Here is a 20,561-nt window from a genome sequence, read left to right on the forward strand (position 1 = left end):
TGCCACCTGGGAAGCCTATTAAAACACGTGTATAACCCCCAAACTCTTCATTGTGACTCTATGTTTTCTATCATACTTACAAGGACCTAGATTTCAAAGATAAAATGGACCTTTTTACTATCTTGCCTTTTAATCACAGCCAACCAGTCTCTTGGGCTTCCCTGGGGGCTCAGATGGTAAAGAATCCGCCTGCAATGCAGGAGAGCCAGATTTGATCCCTAAGTCACGAAGATCCCCTGGAGAAGGAAATGGCTACCCATTGCAGTATTCTTGCCTGGAGAATTCCATGGACAGAGGAGCCTGGCAGGCTACAGTCCATGGAGTCGCAAAAGAGCTGGACACAACTGAACGACTAACATTTCCACTTTCAACCAGTCCCTTGATCTGATATACCCCACTGTCATTTTACCTCTGCCCTTCAGCCTTTAGACTCTGCCCTTCAGCCTCCACTCCAATTCCTCCACTATAGGCAAAGCTGCTCCAAAACCAGTTGATTTTCCAAAAATTTAATTCATTTTTTTCATTCCCTTGCATGAGGCTGGATTGGGACTAGCTACCCTGACAACTGTCTGGAGCACCCTTCTACAAGGAATTGCTAAAACATCAGAAAAATAAAAAGAACATGATGCCAGCAAATTCTGTTTGCCACACAAAATCACTGCCATAGTGTTGAAATTTCATTTCCACATGGGTCTACTTCATCTAGACATTGATAGTCTGCTCAGATGGGGCAAATTTGGGGGCAAAATTTCAAGTGTTAAATCTTTAGCTTGTTAAGACAACTTTCATGTTTTAACTGGCCCATACATAATTTAAAATGGTCATGTCAGTAATTTTTGAATTGTTTACTGAAAAGAACCCAAAACTTGCATTGAAGGCCACCTTCACTTTAACTATAATATGACTCACTCCAGTACTTCCTAAAATATTTCTAAAGAGTCTTATCTACATTCCTTCTTCATATATGAATTCTGATCCCTGCTCCTCATACACTGGTTTTCTAAACTCTAATCCTTAACAGGTAGTCATCCCAGTGAGCCTCCAATACTCTTAAGTGATAGCTTCTACCTGCCTGTGACCATATTCTGGAATGGACACTTTAAACCTAGTTTGATTATGTAGACTAAACAGTTGCAAACTGATGACCACATCTAAGAAGAAAATGCAGTTTATTTGACTTAAAACTGTGTGTGTGTGGTGGGGGGTGGGGGGTGGCGTGTGTACATTTGAGTCAAGATTTGCAAACCAGCAGATTTCATATTAGAAACAAAACTCAAATTTTTGGCTCCTCTCGAAAAACTGAGGATTTTGGTAACATTGGGATCATATTCTTCCAGGTCAACAATTCTCCAGACTTGAGGACTCCAATAATTCCCCTTTAGAGACTGACTTGTGCTTCTCAGTTTTTCCTGGTGCCTCTGCACCATCTCATGAATTCTCTTCCCTGTTTGGCCTTAGATGTCATTTGAGTAAAATATCTGGTAATAAAAATGCTGCCTACCTGCTCTTCCTTGCAAATCTTACTTTACCCTTCCAGAATCAACCCTTGATTGCTCATTTGGGTTTCTATCCATGCATTCATGATTTTATTACATGTAGACATTACTACATTAATAAACAACATATGGTTTTGAGATTAAAAAAGATTTTTGGTGTGTATGACATGAGATGCCAGTTCAATCCCTGGGTTGGGATGATCCCCTGGAGGAAGACATGGCAACCCACTCCAGTATTCTTGCCTGAAAAATACCAAGTATTGGGCTGCAGAGTCAGACATGACTGAAGTGACCTAGCATACATACATATTTAAAAGCATTTTATTGGAATATTGTGTGAGTTTCTACTGTATAGCAAAGTAAATCAGCTATACATATACATATATCCCCTCTTTTTTGAATTTCCTTTCCATTAGATCACCACAGAGAACTGAATAAACTTCCCTGTGCTATACAGTAGGTTATAATTAGTTATCTGTTTTATACATGTTATCAGTAGTGTTACATGTCAATCCCAATCTCTCAATTCATCCAACCACCCCGCTTGGTAGCCATACATTTGTTCTCTACAACTGCATCTATTTTTCTTTTGTAGATCAGATTGTCTATACCAGTTTTTCATATTGCACATATATGTGTTAATATTTGATGTTTATTTTTCTCCTTCTGGCTGATTTCACTCTGTGTGATTTTTCAACTTGCTTTTTCACTCAATGTTTTATTGATTTCAAATGTGTTCATGCTGATACATATAGACTTACTGTTAATTTTTTTAAACAGATATAGCATTTCTTTTTATAAATATCTTACAGTTCATTTGTCCATTTTTTCTATTGATGGCTGTTTAGGGCTCTTTCCCTCAATTTTTCATTATTATAATGCTAAGAACATCTTTATACCTAGTTACATGTGAATATAAGAAAGAGATTGTCTAAGCTATTATATGAAAGTAATTATCAAAATTGCTGAGTGGAAAGGATGCATTGGAACCTTACCGGTATTGCCCAACTGCTATGGAAGACGGTTGCATCAGTTTATACAGTATTAGCACCAACAATGTGAGAAAGTTCCATTTAACCAGCCACTGGTATATTGGAGTAATTTATTTATTTGAAATCTGATAGTATGGAAAGTTCTTCTTAATTTAATTTGCATTTGCTTGAATACCATTTTTTCATGGTTGTTGAACATAATTGTTCCTCTCCTGAAAATTACCTTGTTTATAGTGTTTTCTCGTGTTTCTGTTGTTTCTTTTTATTGTGAATTTGTGAGGTTATTTTTAGGTTCTTAATATTTCTTTATATATGTATATTTATAAATATTATTCTTAGCCTCTGACTTATCTATGACATTTGATTTATTGTGTTTCTGGGTGATAAGATTTTAATTTTGACTCAGTTATTTTAAAGTCCTTTCTGTTATGTTTTGTGTTTTTACTATCCTATATGAGAAATTCTTTCTATACATATTGCATTCCCATATTTTTTTCCTAAAATTAAAAAAAAATTTTTTTTCAAATGTGGACCTAAATTGATTTGTATAGGAGTCTGATGCCTTTTTTCTAAATGGATAATCAAAATGTCCTGATTTCTTTTTAATTAGATGGTCCATCTTTGCCCACTAACTCATGCTACTACATATTTCCTGTGGCAAATTTCTACAAATGCAGACACATGCATTTATGGACTCTGTATCTCAATCACTTACACCCCCACCACCTTTCAAAAGGTGGTGAACTGCAGAATTATTAAACTCTTTTAACTACTACAGCTTTTCAATCAGTTTTATAATTGGTAACTCAGGTCCCATATTTTATAATTTTTCAAAGTTGTCTTGATAGTTTTAGGCTTCTACTTTTGGAATTTTAGATTTTTATTCAAATTACATGAAATTTATAAAATAAGAAATGGCCTTAAAATATTCTCATCTATGAACTCTTCTTTCATTTAGGTATTCATTAAACTCTTTTTATAATATTTTGTAGTTTTCTCCATAAGGGTCTTGTATTCTCCAAGCCAGGCTTCAACAATATGTGAACTGTGAATTTCCAGATGTTCAAGCTGGTTTTAGAAAAGGCAGAAGAACCAGAGATCAAATTGCCAGCATCCATTGGATCACCAAAAAAGCAGGAGAGTTCCAAAAAAACTTCTATTTCTGCTTTATTGACTATGCCAAAGCCTTTGACTCTGTGAATCACAACAAACTGTGGAAAATTCTGAAAGAGATGGGAATACCAGACCACCTGACCTGCCTCTTGAGAAACCTGTATGTCCAATTAGAACTGGACATGGAACAACAGACTGGTTCCAAATAGGAAAAGGAGAATGTCAAGGCTGTATATTGTCACCCTGCTTATTTAATTTATATGCAGAGTACATCATGAGAAACGGCTGGGCTGGAAGAAGCACAAGCTGGAATCAAGATTGCCGGGAGAAATATCAATAACCTCAGATATGCAGATGACACCACCCTTCTGGCAGAAAGTGAAGAACTAAAGAGCCTCTTGATAAAAGTGAAAGAAGAGATTGAAAAAGTTGGCTTAAAGCTCAACATTCAGAAAACTAAGATCATGGCATCTGGTCTCATCACTTCATGGCAAATAGATGGGGAAACAGTGGAAATGGTGGTAGGCTTTATTTTGGGGGGCTCCAAAATCACTTCAGATGGTGACTGCAGCCATGAAATTATAAGACGCTTACTCCTTGGAAGGAAAGTTATGACCAACCTAGACAGCATATCAAAGAGCAGAGACATTACTTTGCCAACAAAGGTCTGTCTAGTCAAGGCTATGGTTTTTCCAGTAGTCATGTATGGGTGTGAGAGTTGGACTATAAAGAAAGCTGAGCACCAAAGAATTGATGCTTTTGAACTGTGGTGTTGGAGAAGACTCTTGAGAGTCCCTTGGACTGCAAGGAGATCCAACCAGTCCATTCTAAAGGAGATCAGTCCTGGGTGTTCATTGGAAGGACTGATGTTGAAGTTGAAACTCCAATACTTTGGCCACCTGATAACGAAGAACTGACTCATTGGAGAAGACCCTGATGCTGGGAAAGATTGAGGACAGAAGAAGGGGACGACAGAAGATGAGACAGTTGGATGGCATCACCGACTCAATGGACATGAGTTTGGATAAACTCCGGGAATTGGTGATGGACAGGAAGGCCTGGCGTGCTGTAGTCCATGGGTTCGCAAAGAGTCAGACACAACTGAGCGACTGAACTGAACTGACCTAAACTGAATCCTTACTAGATATCTTCATTACTGTTGAAAAAAATAAGAAATTAATTATCATCCTTTTGTATACATTTTTTTCTCTTTATAGTATGGTAGCTTTAAATTTTTCTCCTTCAATGGTTTTCTCCTTCAAAGTTTCCTTTATGATGTATCTAAACATGGACTAATATTTAATTAAATTATTTTTTACTTGGAAATGGTCTGTTTGAGGATTCATATCTTTTCTAATTCTGAAAAATTTAGCCATTATTACTCTGAATATAATCTCTCCTCTAGTCTCTATTTTTCAAGAATACCTTTCACATGTGTGTTGGGGATTCTGAATCTACCTTCAAATCATTCTTTCGTGTAAAACATGTTTACTTATTATGTCTAATTTTTAGGTGAATTCCTAGTATTCTTTCTTAGTTCACTGAGTATGTCTTCAAGTATACTCAGGTTAAAGTTTACAGTTTCATCTTAAGTTTTTAAATTTTGAATTCTTTTTAATTTCAGAGAAGACTTTTTCATTTCCATGATTTCTAACTAGCCATTTTTTTTATTCGCCTGTTCTTGCTTTATATTTCTTTTAAAAATGAGGATTAACTGATGCACAAAATACTGCACATGTATATTGTATACAATTTGTTGAGTTTTGGACATTTGTGGATACTTGTGCAACTATCACCATGATCAAGGTAATGAACATATCCATCATGTCCAAAAGTTTCCTCAGGCCCCATTTTGGGTTTTGTTTGTTTCTGTGTATGTGTTAAAGACACATAACATGAGATCTACATTCTTAAAAATTCTAAGTGTACAGTACAATATTAACTATGGATACCGTGTTGTTCAGCAGATGTCTAGAACTTACTCATCTTGCATAACTGAAACTTTCCCCTTTGAACAACTCCCCATCCATTCAACTTTTGGCAACCACCATTCTACCCTATATTTTTAGGGGGTTGTCTATTTCATATGCCTCATAAAAGTGGAATCATGCAGTATTTTTTCCATCATTGGTTTATTTCTCAGCATAATATCCTCCCAGTTCATCCATGTAGCTGCAGATGACAGGATTGCCTCTTTTTCTTTAAGACTGAATAATATTCTTTTGTCTGTACATACCACATTTCCTTTATCCATGCATCAGCCCATGGACATTTAGGTTATTCCCGTGTTTTGGATACTGTTAACAATACTACAATGAACATGGAAGTACAAATACTTCTTCAATATCCTGATTTCATTTCTTTTGGCTATATATCTATAGGTGAGATAGCTGGATCATACATATGGTAACTATTTTTAATTTTGTGAGAAGCCTCCATACTGTTTTCCATAGTGACAGCATCATTTTACATTTTCATTAGCAGTGTACAAAGGTACCAATTTCTCCACATTATCACCAACACTTATCTTTTTTTTTTTGAATAAAGTAAAAGCAATCCTAACAAATGTGAGGTGATAGCTTGCTGTGGCTTTGATTTGCATTTCCCTGATGATCAATGATGTTGAGTACCTTTTCATTTGTCTGTTGCTCGTTTGTATATTATCTTTGGAGAATGTGCATTCAAGTTCTCTGTCTATTGCATATTCTTGATACTCTTGTCAAAGATCAGTTGACCATATATGAATGGGTTTATTTCTGAGCTCTCTATTCTGTTTCAGTGGTCTAAGTATCTGTCTTTATGCCAGTATGATACTGTATCATATTTATTTGCTGTAGTGTTGTCATGTATTTTGAAATCAGGAAGTGTGGATGCCTCAAGCTTTATTCTCTTTGCTCAGATACCTTTGGTTATTCAAAGTTTTGTGGTTACATATGAATTTTAAGGGTGTTTTATATATTTCTGTAAAAAAAATATTTGCAATTTTGATGTGGATAGCACTGAATTTGTAGATTGCTTTGGGTAGATGGACATATTTTAGCAATATTAAATCTTCTAATCCATGAAATGAGATGTCTTTCTATTTATGTGTGTTTCCATTCATTTCTTTCATCAGTGTTTTATAGTTTTCGGTGTAGAAGGTTAAACTCCTTGGTTAAGTTTATTACTAAGTATTTTATTATTTTTGATGTTATTTTAAATGGGATTGGTTTCTTTTTTTTTTTTAATTTAATTTTATTTTTAAACTTTACAATATTGTATTAGTTTTGCCAAACATCGAAATGAATCCGCCACAGGATTGGTTTCTTAACTTTCTTTGCTGATAGTTGTTAACATGTAGAAAACAACTGATTTTAACATTGGTTTTGTATCCTGCAACTTTACTAAATTAGTTTATTAGTTCTAACAGTTTTTTGTAGAGTATTTATGGTTTTCTACACATAAGATCATTTACGTCTTTCCAGTTTGATGACTTTTATTTTCTTTCTTGCCTAATTGCTCTAGTTAGGACTTCTGCTGCTGCTGCTGCTGCTGCTGCTAAGTCGCTTCAGTCGTGTCCGACTCTGTGCGACCCCATAGACGGCAGCCCACCGGGCTCCCCCGTCCCTGGGATTCTCCAGGCAAGAACAGTGGAGTGGATTGCCATTTCCTTCTCCAATGCATGAAAGTGAAAAGTGAAAGTGAAGTCGCTCAGTCGTGTCTGACTCTTAGCGACCCCATGGACTGCAGCCTACCAGGCTCCTCAGTCCATGGGATTTTCCAGGCAAGAGTACTAGAGTGGGTTGCCATTGCCTTCTCCAGTTAGGACTTCTAGTACTGTATTAAATAGAAGTGGTAAGAGTGGGCATCCTTGTCTTACTTCTAATCTTATAGAAAAGCTTTCAGTTTTTCACCATTGAGGATGGTGTTGTATGTGGGCTTGTTATATACATCCCTTATTATACTGAGGTTCATTCCTTGCACACTCAGTTTGTTGAGAGTTTTTTTTTTAATCATGAAAGGATGTTGAATTTTATTAATGATTTGTCTGCATCTATTGGGATGGTCATGTGATAATTATTTTTACCTTGAAAACCCCATGTATTTGGAAAGTAAATGTCTACTTTAAATGATGGGTGTATCTAAGTCATAACCAGGAAAATTAGAAAATATTTGTAACAGAAAAAAATGAAAGGAGAATTTACCAGAATTTGTTGCATGCAGCTGGAGATGATAGTGTAATTTTTTTTAAAAATTCCTTCAGTCTGTTAATGTGATATACCACATTAACTGATTTGTGTGTATTGAATCATCCTGGTATCCCAAGGATAAATCCCACTTGGTCATGTTGTATGATCCTTTTAATGTGCTAGTGAGTTTGATCAGCTAGTATTTGTTGAGGATTTTTATGTGCATGTTTATAGGGATATGAACCTGTGATTGTCTTTCATTGTATTAACTCTTTGCCTGACTCTGGTATCAAGATGTTGACCTCATAAAATCAGTTTGGAAGTGTTCACTCCTCTTTAATTTTTTGGAAGAGTTTGGAAAGGATTGGCATTAATTCTTTCAAAAAATATTTGGTAGAATTTACCAGTGAAGCTCTGAGCCTGGGCTTTTCTTTGTTAGGAAGTTTTTGATTATGATTCAAGCACCTCACACTCTTTATTGCTCTGTTGAGGATTTTCTGTTTATGACTCCGTCTTCATTTGTTGTATGTTTCTGGAAACTTATCCATTTCTAGATTATTCAATTTGTTGGTGTAATTGATACATTTCTATTTCAAAAACAATGTGTTACTTATTATGGATCCCTTCCCCCATTTCTCTTCTACTGATTTCCCTATTACTTTTATCCTGTTTGGAGTGTTTCCATCTCCGTGTTGGTTTCATCCTTAGATCTTCTTGATTGTCTTACTGCATTTTGAAATTTTGTTTTCAGATTGAGCCTGCATGGTAGTTGTTTTGTTTCTGTATTGTTTCCTTCTGTACTCCTAAAAGTTTTACAGTTGCCTGCAGCCAGTCCCCAGCTTGCAGTCCAGTATGTGCTCTATCTTTGTCAGCCTGAGGTTCAGTCCTGCCAGAACAATGCAAATCCGGCCATCTCACTGGATCAGGAAGTTTGGGTCAGTCCTGGCTGGGGGCTGGGCAGAAACTGCTTCCTCTGAATGCTTCCACAGACTGCGGTCAGCCTAGGTTTTTTGTTTGGTCATTCATAGCTGCCAAGAAAATCACTCTCTAGCACTTAGTTTGTGACACTGAAATTAATTCTGACCCCAGAATGACGTGGGAGCACTTTAGATCACAACTTCTCATGTTTGCTCTCCTTGCTTGCTTTTCTGATCCATTTTGGTTTATCGAAATGTTTATCAGCGTTGTGTTTATGGTGGAGAATAGGATGGAGGGGACTTCATTGTACAAATTTCATCCAGACTGCTGACCATAGTCTTTATAGATAGGAAACCTTATTTCAAAGGTGAAGATATTTGCTGAGTAAAGAGACAAATCTGTTCTTCTTAATTAAAACTTAATTAAGAGGAGGGGACAATAACATTTATGAATGCCTGTGACATACCAGGTATAATACTTGTTTTGTGTAGTCCTTCCCCAAATTCTATAAAGTAGGTATTTTAATTCCATGTTGAATTAAGGATCAACAATCACATTGCTAATAATATGTAGTAGAGTTCTACCCAAGTATATTCATGAGAGCACGTCTTATATTTCATTTACTACCCTGTTCCAAGCACTTAAAACAATGGTTGGCATATAGTAAGTGCCCGGTAATATTAATTAAATGATTGAAGCTTTTTTCCTCTGTGTCTTTTCCACCACTGTTTTTATTCAGATATCTGACCCCTGGGCTTTTTCAGTGCCTCAGTGGTAAAGAACCCAACTGTCAATGCAGGAGATGAGGGTTCAATCCCTAGGTTGGGAAGATCCTTTGGAGAAGGAAATGGTAACCCACTCCAGTAAACTTGCCTGGGAAATCCCATGGACAGAGGAGCCTGACAGGTTACAGTCCAAGGGCTACAGTCCAAGAGTTGGACACTATTGAGTGACTAAACAACAAACCTTGATCCCTAGATAGAAGATCCCTGTATTCTACTAGGCATAAATTATTTAGTCTAGGAATCTCTTTTCTTTTCCTTGTTCTCTTTTCTATTTTCTTTTCTACTTGAAGAAAAGAAATATCTACTGGATATTTTGATGCCCACAAGTCGGACACGACTGAGTGACTGAACTGAACTGAACTGATGATGGGTAAATCGTCTTTATAGTTCTCCTGAGGTTTTCATCTCTTCTGCTAATAAGCTTGAATTGGAACTAAACCTTTTACTTGCCTGGGTCACTTCCTCATTTCACAATATCATCGTTGTATCTAGTTTTAACCACCCCAAGTGAGTACAGCCAGGAACTTGCTACAGAGGCAGAAAAGGCAAATGCTACTATGACAAGGCAATGTGGATAATGACTCCCCTCTGACTAAAGTTCTGAGTGTCAAATTATCCTGGGAAATGTAGTTGATTATATTTAAAAGTCACCTCAGTTCTCTTTTAAATTATAGTTCTGGATAGAATTGAAATATAAATTAGCCTTTAAAATACAGTTTTTCACCTCTTCTCCTTTTTAACGACACACTGACTGATATTAGGGAGTAATTTGGCATATGTGGAATTAGTACATAGGTGGGTACGGTCTCTCAGCACAGCTTGAGAAAAGTAGGACCGATCACAAGCCTCAGTCACAGCATTTGATTTTCAAAGAGAACGCACAGCAATTAAGATGGGAGAAAGAAAAATCACGCATTATGAATCTGTGTGCTACAAGAAAAACACTATTATTATATGACAGAGCCTGTACAGAGCTTTGCATTTTTGCAAAGGGCTTTGCAATTCCGACTGTGGCAAGAATTTCTCAAGACTCAATCCATATTAACTGAAAACCTTAAAGTGACTCCAACTGGCCTCAGATTGGAAGACGGAGAGTAAGAAGCTCAACTACAAAGGTAAGGAAAAATAATTAGCATTTCTTATTCGTTTTCAGCCCAATGGGTAGCAAGGGAAGGCAATTAGTGGCTCCACTATGTCAATTATAAGGGAATTTTTATTTCCTTTTCATTTAACTTCCGAAACCAATTAGCAATGGAGATGTTCTGTGTTCACATCCCACGCACACAGCAGAACTGGAAACAGCCAGAGATCACCTTGTTCTCCAACCTGACGACACACTAGGGTGTGATTAAAAATGCCGGCCATGGGTTAACTGCTTCAGTGTCACGATGTGTCTTAACCGTGCAGCATCCTGGACTTCACACCCACAAGTACCTCAGGTGACCCTGGGGCAGCCAATTCACAGACAATGTTCAAAACTCTTGTAAGAGTCTTATTCAATTTACAGATGAGGACATGGACCAGGGGGCAGTGTGACAGAACCAGTTAGGGAGTTTTTCAGAATATGCTAGATAAGATGGGACAGCCTAGGTTAAATCTCAGCAACTTGAAACAACCAATGTTTATTTCTTGCTCACATGATCTGTTTACCCTGTGTCATGGTTGCTCTGCCATCCAGTGGGAGACCTCATCTCAACATGTGTTCTAGTAATTACAAATGCAAGAACAGCAGTACACAAGCTTTTAAAAATCTGATGTAAATCCCAGTAAGGAAGCAATAGCATCGATGCATTTGGGAGTCAGACAGCTTGTCTGTAAATCCTCACTCCCCTTAGAGACCGTGTGACTTTGGGCAAATTGATTAACCTCTTTGAGTATCTGTTTGCTCATCTGTAAAATGGGGATAATATTGACTACTCTAATGGTTGTTGGAGGCTGATAGTAGACATTCACTTATATTATCATTACCAAACAGAGTATAAAAGTGTATCTTGAAGAGAAGAGCTTCGTGGAAGAGACACATCCCCATTCCCCGGATACACCTACCTACATTCTTGTTCTGACCCTTAGTGGCTCTTACACTCTATTTGAAGTTCCTTCCTTTCATCATCTCCTTTCTCCTATATCCTCTGTTTCTTACACGATCTAGCTCAGGTATCTTCATCCTTCTGCCATGAGAGATCTTTAATCCATTCGTTCAGCACAGTTATCAACCATCTACTGTAGGTCAGGCATTGTGCTTGGCCCAGAGGAAACAAGTAAATAGCATGTTCCGTGCTCTTGAGGTATCTGCAGTGTAGAGGGGGAAGTGAAGATAAAGGCAAAATGGAATACATGGTACAGTGGAGGCTGATGCCTTCACAATCATGCAATGAGAGCATGGAGAATGATTCTTTTTGTATCCCAGCCTGAGCTGCCTTTCCTGGCAAGCACAGCGTGAGAGGAGTGGGCACTCCATGAAGAGGACACAGCACATGAAATTCAGAAAGGCAAGAATAGTCATGGGTACTCTAGGGGCATAGATAGTGAAATGTGAATGAAGGAGTTAGATATTGGGGGCTTTGGGGAGGGCTACTAGGACAAAGAAATGGCAAAATCCCAAGACCCATCATATCTACAAGTTCTGTTAGATATTTCCCCCTGTCCACAAAAGGGAGCCACAGAAGAAGTAGTACCGGTGAGTGTGCAGTCCTTTCACTTGCGTCTGACTCTTTGCGACCCTACAGACTGTATCCCGCCAGGCTCCTCTCTCCGTGGGATTCTCCAGGCAAGAATACTGGAGTGGGTTTCCATGTGCCCCTCCAGGGGATCTTCCCAACCCAGGGACCAAACCCACATCTGCCTGTGTTTTTACCCACTGAGCCACCTGGGAAGCCCATGGAAGAATTAGGAGCAGTGGTAAATGCAATAGGATGAGGCTGACTTTTTAAAAATAGTCCTCTGGCAGGAGACTTCGGGGGAAACAGTATGAAATGGTCTATGAAAGAGAGAGATGAAGGCAACCTAGAGGAGAACAGTGCCAGCAGGAACGGAAATGAAGATTCAATGGGAGGCAAGTGGATTCAGGAGGTAAAACAACATAGACAGAGTGATGTGGGCTTAGGAAGAGCTGAGGGATCTGACGTGACACACAGATTGCAGACCTGGATGAGGGGTAGCCGATTCTCTGACATAAAGAACATAGAAGGAGCAGCTCGTTGTAGGCAAGTGGAACTGTGCACGGTAGGGGAACGGATTGGGTGGTGAATGTTGCTTCCCTAGATACATTCACCCTTTAACTACACGCCGATAAAATACCTGATTTGTTTCCATCACTGGCATGGATTTATATACAACCTTATTTTGTGATGAATGCTGGCCATGGTATATATTAACTTTTCAGCAACCTTGCAAACTACTTGAAAGCAGAAACATTAATTTAAGCTGCATAAGATGCCACTGTTCACTGAGCACCATACTTTGGGCCTCAAAAGTTCTCATCAAATATTCATGAAATAAATATTTATCACATTTGGATTTCCTGGTTTTGTTCATCTCCTACCACATTACCATCAGCATGATTCTATGTTTTCTTTTTTTCCTTGCCCTCCATCATTCTGATGCTCTTTTGTATCTAAAATATTCATTTTCTTGGCATTTATAGCATTTACTCCTTTATCTTGGGCTTCCCAGGTGGCACTAGTGGTAAAAGAACCTGCTTGCCAATGCAGGAGACATAAGAGATGTGAGTTCCATCCCTGGGTCCAGAAGATCCCCTGGAGAATGGCATGGCAAGCCACTCTAGTATTCTTGCCTGCAGCATTCCATGGACAGAGGAGCCTGGTGGGCTACAGTCGATGGGATTGCAAAGAGTCAGAGGCGACTGAAATGACTTAGCATGCACACACCCCTTTATTTTAAATCCCTACAATATTTTAGGCCAACATTGAAAACAATATCCAATTTCATTTGCCCCTTTAGAAGTTCTTTATGTTTTCTCAGAGTTCCTTTCCTCCCTCTTCTCTCACTTGTGGTCTTTTAAAATTCTCTCCCACTCATTTTCCTTTCCTTTGTCAGGCTTCTCAACCTATCACTTCCCCTCTTCCATCAGAGCCTTTATCCCTTTAAGGTTTACATTTCTTTACAAGTGCTGTATTTCTCCCATCTGTTTAGTTTTTCTAGATGGAGCACCTAAGTCTCTCCTTATGTATTATTTCTTTTACTTATCATAATTTCTATTATAACTTTGAGTTCATGATGCATCAGAGGCATAGACTGTGGAGGAAACAGAAGCAGCCCACGACAGCCACAGACACAGAGGTGGCCCTCTCAACCGTGTTTCTTCCATCACTGACTGGGGCTGGTACAGCGTACTAAGACTCTGTTCAGCTGACTCTCCCTCTCCTCTCTTCAACTTTCTCTTGGCATAAAATATTTTCCCGAGAAATCCTGAAGTATCTGACAGAAACCTGAAACCTGGTCTTGGATTTACAAACAATCAACTAGGGAATGCTGCTCAATATCTGTGGGACTGTCTTCCTGAAAAAAGCGGGGGCCCATAATGAACACATAAACCAGGGGGGCTGACATGCCAGTAAGAGACGCACTCTGCAAACAGAAAATATTATTGTTCAACTTTCTTCCCTTACAACTCGTCAGACAAACCTGGCCTTCTTTTTATCATGTTGTTCCATCACAAGAAATACAAAGAGCCAAGAACTAGAAAAATAAGCAAAGAAATAGCACAGAGTTCTGAGAAGAATAAAATTAACAAGCTGCTAAAAATAGTCGTAAAAGAATAATGTTGCAAGGAGAATATCAGTGGAACTAAGGCATGTAGCCTAGGCCAATTTTAACAAGTTTTTATCTGGAAATATTTAAGATAGCTCCTCTCCAAAGAGAGAAAAATTCAGTTTCAATGATTAATTTTACTCATTTACATAAACATCAATTACATCACAGGCTTCTTTTACTGACCACTAACTACTAATTGGGAGCTTCCCAGGTGGCTCAGTGGTAAAGAAACTACCTACCAATGCAGGAAATGCAAAAGACATGGGTTCGATCCCTGGGTCAGGAAGATTCCCTGGAGGAAGAAATGGCAACCCGTTCCAATAGTTTTGCCTACAAAATCCCATGGATAGAGGAGCCTCGAGGGCTACAGTCCAGGGGCTTGCAAAGAGTCAGACACAACTGAGCAGCTGAGCACAGAGCACACAACTACTAACTGGGGAAGGACTGGGACTACCTTTACACTTACGTGATGATTAAAAGGACAGTATTTCTGATGTTTCATGCAAAGAAATAAGAAGATGAAATTCCTTCAGCAAAGTGACTTTTATACCAATGTATTAGGAGTATACTTATTCCCCTTGGAAGACATAAGGACACAGATATTTAGCTGTGGTTGAGATCATGGCTCTGGAGTCAGACAGATGTTGGCTGGACATCTGTAGAGCCACGTATTAGTAAGCTATTGACTTGTTTCTATCTCCAATTCTAATCTTCAAAATTTGACCAATAATACCTAATTCATAAGGACTCAATTTGAATTTCTGTCTGACTTAGACCCATAGGTTTCTGGGGTGATGCATATTTTCTTTTGCTATAAAATATTATTTCCATGAAAACATGAAAATACACAGTTGCAAAATCTCTTCCATCTAAAAATTTTAAGATGCCAGCTTAATGCCATGACTCATGGTAAACATCCAGTGTAAAGGGAAGGGGGATCACATCCTGAGAAGTTGATTGCACCAGCTTGTAGAGCTGGGACTCTGGGACATTCAGCAGATGACATACATGAGACCCTTCCTCCAGCTCTCCTAGGTCCATCCCCAGGGTTTAGAATTACTGCACTTGTCTACCTTCAAGAAGTTGAGTTGCCTGAGGTCAATCAAGGAAGTGGCTAATATACACCTCTTCTCTAAAGCATTATGGTGAGGTGTTATGCCTGAGTTGTTGCTAAATGAGTATCAAGCCACAAATTTTGTGACTATTTAAAATAAAAGGCAAGTCTTCAAAAATACAAAATACAGAAAAGGGTAAAACCAAACCATTATTAAAGCATGAATTCTGAGTTCTGACAGAACCTGAGTTCAAATCCCATTTCAACCCCATCCCTGTGGCCTTTACTGGGTCACATGTCTTTGAACATCAATTTCTGCAAATGTAAAATGAAAATGCTAGGACATTTATGATTGTCTTCTTGGTTTGTAATGAAGGTTAAATAAGATAACTTGGATAAAGCAGCTGGTAGAATGCCTGGAACAGAAGCAAGCTCTGCAAAGCAAAGCCCTTCCCCTCCTTTTTGAACATTACATGGTAAAGCCACTTACGGGCTCTCATCTTTGAAGCTCCATTTTTTAATTAAGGTTGAATTAAGCTAAGGGTTAAGGCCTGTCTACGAAAGCAACTCAAATTTCAGCAGGGAAATGAAAAAAAAAAATCAGTCAATAACTTATTGTTTATTAGTTCCACCATCATACAGATTTATTGTGTTTTTATGAAGCAAAATTGACTTTTTGTTTGCTTGAACTCTTTAGTTGTTCTGTTACTATGTGTTTAGAAGTATAGGCTTCACAGTTTGGTAGCCTGAAAGTTACAATACAATGATTTCAACCCATATCAAAGTAGCCTCTACCTAAATTTTATACCTTCTAAAGTCCTAAGTTCTCTGAAAGAAAGTTCTGCTTTCATTGTAAGCAACAGTTAAAATAATATACTGCGAGTTTAATTAACAGTTGATTGAATGGTTAAATATGCATTTAAAGCAGCAAAAAAAGAGGAAATTATGTTATTGTACTTGGAAAAATCCTCCCAATAATGTTAATTGAGTTTTAATAAATGAGTTGATTAGAGGGAAAGGAAAGAGGACAGAGTTCATCAAATGCAACTTGATGCCAGGTTTCCCCACAGACCTAATGTACTCTTGACATAGCACTTTGGAAAAAAAAAAAATCAATGACTACATTGCTTAGCAAGAGTACACTTTTTCTGGTTAATGAATCATGCACAGAGAACGTTGCTTTTTATTTATTTACTTGCCCTTCTCTTGCAAAGAGTTTATATTCATTTTCTCTGAAAATTTATGTTAAGATAAGCAAAGTGTCAAGCATGTATATGTCAAAGGAGCAGCATAGATGATACGCAGTCATGGACAAAGTTTGTCTTGACTGGTTTAACTTACTTTCTCAGCCATAAGTAAGGACTTCATGCTGAGAGTAACCAGAAATATTAAAATATCGCAGGGGTCCGGGTATGAATCAGGAGGTACTCATGGTAAGAGTCAGCCAGGTCTGGGGGACATGTAGGACCAGGGGAGTTGGAAAAAGAAGGCCATCATGAACACTAAAAGGAGTAATGATCTTTGAAGGTGGTGGAGGAGGAGGCATTCAGATGAGAGACTTGTGTCTGTACTTCACATTTGTCGTCTAGTGGCTGCCAGAGACTCAGAGGAGTCCTCAGAGCTAGCTGGGGTAGGAGGGGCAGAGGAAAGATGGGAGGATGAATCACATGGAATTTGAAAACAAAACCCACCAAACCGAGGACAATGGAGGCTGCCTGCTGTTTTCACTAGAAATTCTCTAAGAATCTGGAGGTTCAGAACAATGTCTGATAAAAAGTGGGGGAGGGGAGTTCTTCCCTCCCACCTCAGGGTGCTGTGAGACCTCAGTGCTGAGAGAGACCCAGCCTGAGAGGTTGTAGCCCCTGGTCTTTCTCCCACCACCCCGCACCAGGTGACAGCTTGAAGCTGTGGGCAGCCAAGGCCAGGCCCCTCACCAGCTTTGTTGGTAAAGAAGAACTTGGCAGAGCCAAAAAGGACTTTTCATTATCTCATCTCACTTTCCTTCACACTGTGAATGAAAAAGGCTTAGAACAAAAGCTGACCAAACTAGACAGCTTATTAAAAAGCAGAGACATCACTTTGCCAACAAAGGTCTGTATAGTCAAAGCTATAGTTTTTCCAGTAGTCATGTACACATGTGAGAGTTGGACCATAAAGAAGGCTGAGCACTGAAGAATTGATGCTTTCGAACTGTGGTGCTGGAGAAGACTCTTGAGAGTCCCTTGGACAGCAAGGAGATCCAACCACTCAATCCTAAAGGAAATCAACCCTGAATATTCATTGGGAAGGATTGATGCTGAAGCTGAAGCTCCAATCCTTTGGCCACCTGGTGCAAAGAGCCCACTCACTGGAAAAGACCCTGATGCTGGGAAAGATTGAGGGCAGGAGGAGAAGCAGGGTACAGAGGATGAGATGGTTGGATGGCATCACTGACTCAATGGACATGAATATGAGTAAACTCTAGAAGATAGTGAAGGACAGAGAAGCCTGACATACTGCAGTCCATGCAGTTGCAGAGTCAGACACAACTTAGTGACTGAATGACAATTTTCCTTCAGACCAGTGGCAGACTGCTGAGGAAGGCTGGAGTATTACAATCACTGTGATTCTATTTTTACCCAGACTCATATAACCTTGGTTAATGCTTGTTAGAGAAGAACCTCAGGAAGGTTTTCTTCTACTCAGAGAAAAGGCATCATAGGGTAGGAACTGCACCATTGTAGAGTTAACAGATTTGGGGAGATTCTCAGTAACCCACGTACTGTGTGCCAGCCATAGCTCCAAGTAAGTTCCTGATGAGTGCTCATTCACTTAATCCTTACAACAAGCCCATTACAATCCCAATTTTACATAGGAGAAAATAGAAGCACAGAAAGGGCAATTAATTTTTCCAGGTCACACAGCTTCTAAGTGGAAACCTGGGACCTAAAGCAGAGACCCTGGCTCTGGGGACTGTCCTCTTGCCACCAAGAGACCCTTGTCACACCTGTCACAAATAAGGTATTCACTAAATGTTTCCAGATACAAATCATTTTACCAAGGTAATAAAAATGCATTGGGTTTATATTTCCACACTTAATAGATTGACCATACTTAAAGGAAACTGAAAAATCCCTACAAGAACACACACAAAAAAATAAAATCTCAAATGATCAGAACATGTGCAATAATGTGTTAGATTTTCTGATTAAACAAGGAAAATTACTTTATGCTTTCAGTGTCTTCTCTCATGTTCTTGTGTTGTTCATTTGCTAGGTTGTGTCCAACTCTTTGTGACCCCAAGGGCTGCAGCACTTCCAGGGGGTTCCATGGCCTACACCAAAGCATGGAAATGCCCAGTAAATTAATTTGCACTAGATCACCTTTCTGGGAGAATGCCATGGACGGAGGAGCCTGGTGGGCTACAGTCCATGGGGCCACAGAGTTGGACATGACTGAAGAGGCTAAGCACATAGCACAGATCACCCCTAGGAATTCTGATTGCCTTCTGAGCTCTTTCCCCCAATGCCACATTGCTGCCTAGTCTCAGGGCAAGGGGCTGTGTTAACCTGAGATGCTCTCTGGAGATTGATAACTAGACCAACAGGATCTCAAGGGTCATGATTCTTTTTTTTCTTCTCCTCATCTGGTCGCCAAGTAGAGAGCAATTCTGATTGAATATATTATTTTATTATTCTAGTTAATCACACTGAGAATCAACAGCATTAATCATTAAAAGGAAGAAAAATGGACAAAATACAATGTACAACCATCCTGATTTCAAGCCCAAGGTGTCACCACCCTTTCAGACAGATAATTACATAGCAACAATAAAGGACAATTAGATACCTCAGAAAGCCCACCAGCCTGTTCTCCAGGTTCCCTTACCTTCGAGCGGAGGATGAGTGGCAATGGCAATAAAATCAACAGAGTGAAAACTATAAGGAGAAGCCGGCGATAAACTAAAATATAACTGAAGAATTTCATTGTCTTGCACAGGTGCCTTCAATAGTGTTCTCCTCAAATAAAGGGCAGGCATTAAATAACCGACCTGGCTTAATATTTCTCTAGCTCATCATCTTCATTTACTGCCCCAGACTCACCAACATGAGTTAAAATTAAATCTCAATTTTTATTGTTTTACTGTCACAATTCACATGGAGAGATAAGCCCAAGACTGTGAGAAATCAAAGACCATTTTCTGCTAGGGTTCTTGAAAGGCAAAAACTGTCCTTATTTAGTTTGTATATTGTAACTGGAATAGAAACTGTCTAAGTCTAGGAGGCAAAACCATGAGATGGATTGAGTCTGCCCACAAGGAGGTCCCTCCCCACCTTTTGATGTCCCCTGATTTTGAGGCTCCACCCTTGGGTGGCACCTTGAGCAAGGCTTTACTGGGTGCCTCCAGTATCCTTTCCAATGAAGTACATTTTCAGTTTGTGAATTGAAATAGCAACCCCAGGAGTAGGAATTCCAATGTGAAAGGCAAGTTTTGGGTACAGATGAATTTTTCCTGGGCCTGCTCAGATAGGATATTGAAAGTCCACTGGCTTTGTGGAGTTTGGCTCCGAGGAGAGCTCCTGACTTCTCATTCAGAACTTCTCTGTTCTCATTCAAAAGATAAATACTGATGCTTCTGATAGCTAATAGATCCCCAATATCACACCTGTGCATACATACTATGTAGAAGCTTCAGTTGTGCCTGACTCTTTGCAACCCTATAGATTGTATCCTGCCAGGCTCCTCTGTCCATGGGATTCTCCAGGCAAGAATACTGGAGTGGGTTGTCATGTCCTTCTCCCGGGAATCTTCCCAATCCAGGGATCTAAGCTGTGTCTCCTGTGTTTCCTGCATTGGCAGGCAAGTTCTTTACCACTAGCATCTCACCTGGGAAGCCCCAATACCACACCCAGGTACACAATAATTTTTTCACTGTTTAAATGCACAGTTCTATGTATTTCTTGGACACTATGTCCTCTTTGGATAGGAAACCAAGTTATCATAAAGTTTTACAGCCCTCACCTGTAAGACTTTTTCAGGATTGAGTTGATACTATTGTGCTGATATATTGGCTGGATTGACTAGATAATTATAAGGAAATTTGTACAGAGATGAGTCATTAGGATCATCCAAGGAGAGAGAGAGAGAGAGAGAGAGAGCGTGTGGATGGGAACTGTTCTGACAGCAATAGCAAGGATATGTTTTGGAACACCTTAGGGCTAGGGAGTCATTGATTAGTTTCTCATTGTTTGGTAAATTAATCATCCAGTGAACCTCAACTA

The 20,561-nt window shown here is 39.1% G+C and overlaps 1 protein-coding gene across 1 annotated transcript in view; it reads right to left on the reverse strand.

Moving 5' to 3' along the window:
- The window catches only part of SLC13A1 (solute carrier family 13 member 1), a 76,902-nt gene extending 57,636 nt beyond the window's left edge, over positions 1–19,266 (reverse strand). Inside the window, exon 1 of the mRNA XM_055589511.1 lies at positions 19,168–19,266. Coding sequence (XP_055445486.1) covers positions 19,168–19,266 — 99 coding nt within the window. The remainder of the gene's footprint in view (positions 1–19,167) is intronic.
- Between the last annotated feature and the right edge of the window lie 1,295 nt (positions 19,267–20,561).

The sequence above is a fragment of the Bubalus kerabau genome, chromosome 8, assembly GCF_029407905.1.
Source record: "Bubalus kerabau isolate K-KA32 ecotype Philippines breed swamp buffalo chromosome 8, PCC_UOA_SB_1v2, whole genome shotgun sequence".
Lineage (NCBI taxonomy): Eukaryota > Metazoa > Chordata > Mammalia > Artiodactyla > Bovidae > Bubalus > Bubalus kerabau.